Source organism: Crocodylus siamensis, chromosome 1 (genome assembly GCF_052110815.1).
Source record: "Crocodylus siamensis isolate JL-2025a chromosome 1, ASM5211081v1, whole genome shotgun sequence".
NCBI classification, from domain to species: domain Eukaryota; kingdom Metazoa; phylum Chordata; order Crocodylia; family Crocodylidae; genus Crocodylus; species Crocodylus siamensis.
The window spans coordinates 316657299-316663298 of NC_143395.1; the positions used below are offsets into that span (position 1 = coordinate 316657299).

A 6000-nucleotide genomic window follows, 5' to 3' on the forward strand; every position below is an offset into this window, starting at 1 on the left:
TACTTTAGCTTATAGTCTAGTCAGCATGGTATTCTCTAGGAAATATGAGAAGAAGGTTTAACACCCTCAGCTTGAGAAGGACATTAACCTGGGTCTTCCAAGTTATAGCCACTTCGCCATTATATAAAAGTTCTAAGTAGTGTTAGCAATCCCTCTTCCTCTGGTTGTGGTTTAGTTTCAGGTGCCTAGTTCTTTTTTCAGATCTATCCCAATAAATGTAGATTTTGTGAGAATTTGTCTGCATAAATACTTAGAAATTTCACAAATCCATTCACATTATGGTGCAGAGCTTTTTTGGACTACAGAGCTTATGAACCATGGTTTGAATAAAATTAGCTTCTGCATAACTGCACACGGGGCACATATGTTCATGTGCACATACACACACAGAATTCACAGTTTCTCTGGTGTTGTCAAAGAGTAAGGTCTAGCATACATTTAAAAAGTGACACTGAATTAACTACATTAATTTAAAATCAGTCTAGTTAAGTTGGTCCAGAATCATAACGTAAGTGCAATGAAGCTAGTTTATCCCTACCATGTATATTATTTTAGCATTCTTCAGTAATCTGTTAACAGAAAGTACATCACATTAAGGAAGTGCTTTAAGGACTCAGTCCTCCAAGGGCTGGTCCCAGCCCAACAAAAAGCTGATGAACGTATTAAAATTCTTCATGGGCAACCATTACATTGGTCATATAATTAAAGCATATACATTGGTGTTTTACAAAAACAGGATCAGAATGATCAGTAACTTGCATACCTTAGGGTATGGCCTTATTAACAAGGTAGCTTGAGATAAACTAGAGAGTGAATTAGACTGTCAGCTAATCCACAGTCTAATATGCATACATTGACCATACTGAAAGTGTACAAAGTAGCTTATCCTCAGTGAAAATTGGGAAAGCTACCTCACATTTACTGTGGGTAAGAACATGCATGTGCAGTTACTGCAGAGCACCTGATGCGCTCTAATCCCAGTTTAGTTTACCTCATGGGGGGCACGTCTACATGTGCAATTAATGAGAAGCAATAAACTCTGGAGCTTATTGCTCTGGAGTTTATTGTTCCTGGGCATACCATTTGAATGTGTGCTTGGAACCACAATACATTGAGCTGGATTGGAGCAGCACTGGCTGGCAGGGAGGCCAGCCTTCCAGCCTGGGGCTTCTCCCCACCCCAGCTCAATGTGCTGTGGAGGGGCTGGCTGGAGCACAAGGGTGCTTCAGTGCAGGGCTAGATGGCAGGCAGCTGCTGCACTAAAGCACTTGTATGCCCAACCAGCTGGGAAGCACCTACATGTGCATTGCTGCAAAGTAAAACACTCCACAGCAGAATAATACTTGTATTGACAAATATTTTCCTGCTGCAAAGTCAGTTAGTTTACTCCAGCCTAATAGGGGTACACACTGTTTACTACAAAACAAGTTAGTCTACTCCACAGTAAACATCTTGTGTAGACATGCGCAGTGAGTTGTTGAGGTGCCCTTGCCCTTAATGTACCAGTATTAGAGGTTTGCACCAGTTTAACTTTGTATTAACTGATTCAGCCAGTTCCCAAGATCTATCCAAAAGTGTTCAAGAAACATGTTGCTCTAATATGGGATTTTCTATTCAATTTCTTAGCCCCCAAACCAATAAGCCATTCGGTATCTTCAGTCAATTTGCGCTTTGGTGGCCGTTCTACTATGAAATCTGTAGTATGCAAAATGAATCCCATGTCAGATGGTGCTTCTTGTGGATCAGAAGTCAAGAAATGGTGGACAAGACAACTAACTGTGGAGAGCGATGAAAGTGGAGAGGACCTACTTGACCTCTAAGTAAAGATACAGTTTAAATCATATTGCAGCAATGTTCACTTCAAATAAAATCTGTTTCTCCATGTTTGGAACTGAACAAAATGTAATTGATGTACAATTAATTTAAAATGAATGCCATGAGATTTTTTCCAAATGCTTATCTTTCTGCCATATGAAATTAAACGCCGGCATGTATGTATGGATTTCAGCTCTGTGGTGATTATTATTGTATGTTAAGAAAATTGTGTACAATATTACAGTATTGATAAAACCAGGCAGCATATTTTGTCTTTAGCAGAGACAGCTATGAAAGATTTCACACAATCAGTAACTGCATAACAAAAAATGTGTATTTAAGATACAGACTTCTGCCATTTTTTTCATCCTTTACTGTACCTGAAAGTGGCCAAATGCTTTACAGTACAGAAGAAGACCTTTTCTTTTCTGTTTCTTTTAGTTCTAGAGTAGCATTTCTCTTGAAAGATTTTATTATTCACAAATGACCTGAAGAGGTCAGCACTGACTTCATATTAAAGGAAAGTATTTTTACAAAATATGGATTGTGAACTTAAAATCTAAACTCTTTCTTGTAATTTTTAGATATGCAACATACAGTATCATTTTAAAATCAGAAAATGATTAATTGGCTTTTTAAACTGTAAATAGATTATTTTTGGTTAGTTATGCAAAGAGCTTGATTTTCATAAAGATATCAGCAAAAAAAAAGGAAAATTAAGAATCTGGTAAAAGACATACATGTGAAGAATATAATTGTTTGCTACATTCTGGGATTGTCTTCTTCACAAGGTGATGACATACATATGATGACATACAGTATCAGCTTATAATTTGGACCCTCCTTGCATAAGTATGAGGTAATTTATTTCTTGTCTGCAGAGTAAAAACTAGTATGCTGAGGGTCCACATTATAACAGAAATAGTGTTCAGTGCACTTATGCCTGTGAGGATAGGAATGGATTTCTTTTTCACCCATTTTTTCACTCTCACTACAGTTCTACCAAGCCAAGATTGTCACACCTATAACAGGGTAAAAAATGGTTTTGTCCCTCTTATTCTGGGAAAAAAGCATGTCAACATGTGTTCATGTTGTCTTTCACATGGTGCCAAGAGTGCTAGATTCAGGAATACACACACAGGAAGGGGGAAAGGAAGTGATAAAAAGCAGCATGAATAATCAGTGAAGCATAGCACATGACTTCTTACTTCCACAGCATATAGTTATTTAAATATATGAGCTGAAGTTTTTGCCCTTCCTTCAGAGAAGCTCAGAAGATGTAGGTTTTGTACTAGGCCCTCAATGCAATTGCTTTTTAATATAAATGGGACCTTTTCCTCTGCCCTTATTTCCTATGGAAATGATAGGTTACTCTAATATGGCCTGATGTGAGATCTTATGGGAGGCTCACAGGTAATGTATGTCATCACTTAGTATGTTTCCTTTCAAAAAATAACAATTGCCAATGTTCTGCAGTGTTTTCTGGCTAAAACACTAATGTTAAATGATCAGGAGACAGTATTGCTTTCACTGATGCCTTCACTACTAATGCAAAATTGATTTTCACCATAAAATACAGCTTTCACGGAGTCTACTAATGTTTGGTTCTCCATGTGCTATTGGATATATTTTTCTAATTGTCTCAAAGAGTCATAATGTACACATTTGTGTTTGGTGTTCTCTTCATGTTTTGTGGCACATTTAATTTTAAAGCTAGTCAAAACTTACTTCACTTCTACAATGTCTGTAATAAAATATGTGCATTCTATTGTTTATTAACTAGATTATGACAGCAATTGCAAAATCTACAAAACATTACTGGCAACACCAGTGTTTTATGTTGTTTTGTGTCAGTTTCAAGTTCAGCTTTTGTATAAAGGCAATATGATAAATATTGGATTTATAAAAGATATGATCTTTGTTGTTCAATAGCAACAGATCTCTCTGAATCATTGTTATTGCAAATCTTCTTTCTAAAGATTCTGGAAAACAGTTTTCTTGCCTTACATACTTTGTCAATAAAAGTGAGTTGCGATATTCATCCCCCAAATTTTCATTCTACTGCATTTCATATACTCAACTCATATATTTTTTGGATGCACAGTGGCCTCCAATATGGATTATTTGAAGTTATTTAAAATACTATCTGGAGGTAGCATTTAAGTTATTGGAATTGTGATATGGGATGAGAGCAGCAATCAATTTAGGCCTGTCTCCAGTATGCAAGATGCTTCAGAGGAAGGGCCAAAAACTTCTGTAACAGACGGTACTGTTTCATTACTCTGGAGACAAAGCTGCGACAGTTTCCCTGTAACAACATTTTTGAAGAGTATCCAGAGAAAACAAGCAAATTAAGACTAAGCCAAAAATGAGGATGAGAAAGAATGAGATAGCTGGGATCCAGTTGTCTCTCCCTAGTTTTATATTTAAAGATGTAAAAAATCAGATACAACTATAGATATGTATAAATGTGAACCAGAGCATTCAGGGAAGCCAAAATTCAGGTGAAAACCTCTTTATGGTACAACCCACCATAAATAAAAAAAGGAGAGAGCCATCATATTCACCACTGGAACTGCCAATGAATGTTTACACAAGATAAGGGAGAGAGTGAGAGGAGACAACCTGAAAAATACCTCAAGTGCAGTAACAGTTTGCATCAACCATACAGTGTGCCAAGAGAAGGAAAAGCCCACCAGGAAGGCAGAGTGAATGTTGATGTAAATGATCTAGGGAAGAGAAAAGTTTAAAAAAAAAAAGGGAACCAAATTTTTTTTTTAAGTAAAAAAAGCAACCCAGAGGAACACTCCCACAGGGATGAAAACTTCTGTTTTCACAATGCTCTTGGCCCATGAAATCAAATCCAGAGTTATCATATGAAAATGAGCAGAATAAAACATGGAATTCGACTCATCCACATACAGAAGTTGCAACCCTGCTCCCCAGGAAATTGATGGCAAAACTCCCAGTGACTTCAGTGGAGCAACACTGAGCTCAGCATGTGTAGCAAGCATACAAACAAAAATGGCCTTTTCGAAAGTCTAAGTCCCAACTTAAAATTAACATGATTTTCAATATAATTTTAGAGTCAGGCCAGAGTTCAGGCAATTAACTTAACAATCCAAACACTTGACAGTGTTTTCTATTATGCAACCTCACAGGTTAATATCTAAAAATGAGAATATATATTTTTGGCAGGCAGGTTCAAAACACTTTTGGTGTTTTATTCACTGAGGTCTAGCTGGACTTCATAGTTGGCAGCTTGCCCTCAGAAAATATTAAGAATCTTATCTCAATTTTTTTCAAAGAGCTTAATATTGCTGTTATATTAAGTCAATGTGTCTCAACCTTTACAGAGTCAGGACCCTCCACAACTTTTTTGAATTTGGTGGCAACACCTACTGGTGCTGCCTCAGCTTTCCTCAGCAGTTCTCAACCCAGTACTACTGCCACCAGGTAAAATTGCTCCATGTATTATGTGCCCGGCTAGATCAGGAAGGGCTCTCGATTAATCCTGGCAGGAGAGCTGGTTCATGCCACACCTCTTCCCACTCTGAGCCTGCATAGTGTCTTCCAGGGACAGATAGAACACCTGTTTCCAGGAAGAGCATGGAAGAAGCTGGCCTGGGAAGGGTTGTAATATGTATCAGCTCTTTTAAGGTTATCAGAGAAGCTAAAGCAAGAAGAGTGCGCTGTGAATCACAGCCTTGCACGCAAGGCAGTTTTACCTGGACTCCTGAGGGGGATGTCACAGAACCCAGAGGAACATCGTCATCCCAGTTGGGAACCAGTGCATTATGTTACAGGTACTTACAAAGGTCAACCTCACAACTTCCGAGCAGTCAAGGGAAATTTCAACTCTAAAAATGGATTATTGATTTTGTGGGGAAAACATTTTGACAACAGACTCAGGATAATCTTTTTTACTCTGTTTCCATTTGCAGTACACATAGCTCCTGTTTTTGCTTCAGAAGAGAATTGTAGTTAGCTAAGGCTGCATCAAAGAGGTATTCAGGTGATACAGAAATACGTTTTGAACCCCAACAATCTAAATCCGTATTCAAGGTCCCACCTCCAATTTCTTAAGCCTTCAGCAGACACAAATGGCCTGGATTGTTACTTAAATCACCTCCAATCCATGCATGCATATTGTATATTCATCTCAGCATCTCTAAGTTTAGAGTC

General features: G+C 37.8%; 1 protein-coding gene across 4 annotated transcripts in view; it reads left to right on the top strand.

Moving 5' to 3' along the window:
* Window positions 1-3864, top strand: part of NALCN (sodium leak channel, non-selective) — a 486033-nt gene extending 482169 nt beyond the window's left edge. For all 4 annotated transcript variants that reach the window (XM_090022644.1, XM_090022651.1, XM_090022634.1 and 1 more), the window contains one exon: window positions 1627-3864. In XM_090022644.1, the coding sequence (XP_089878770.1) occupies window positions 1627-1820 (194 nt within the window). In that variant the 3' untranslated portion in view covers window positions 1821-3864. The remainder of the gene's footprint in view (window positions 1-1626) is intronic.
* The last annotated feature ends 2136 nt before the right edge of the window (window positions 3865-6000 follow it).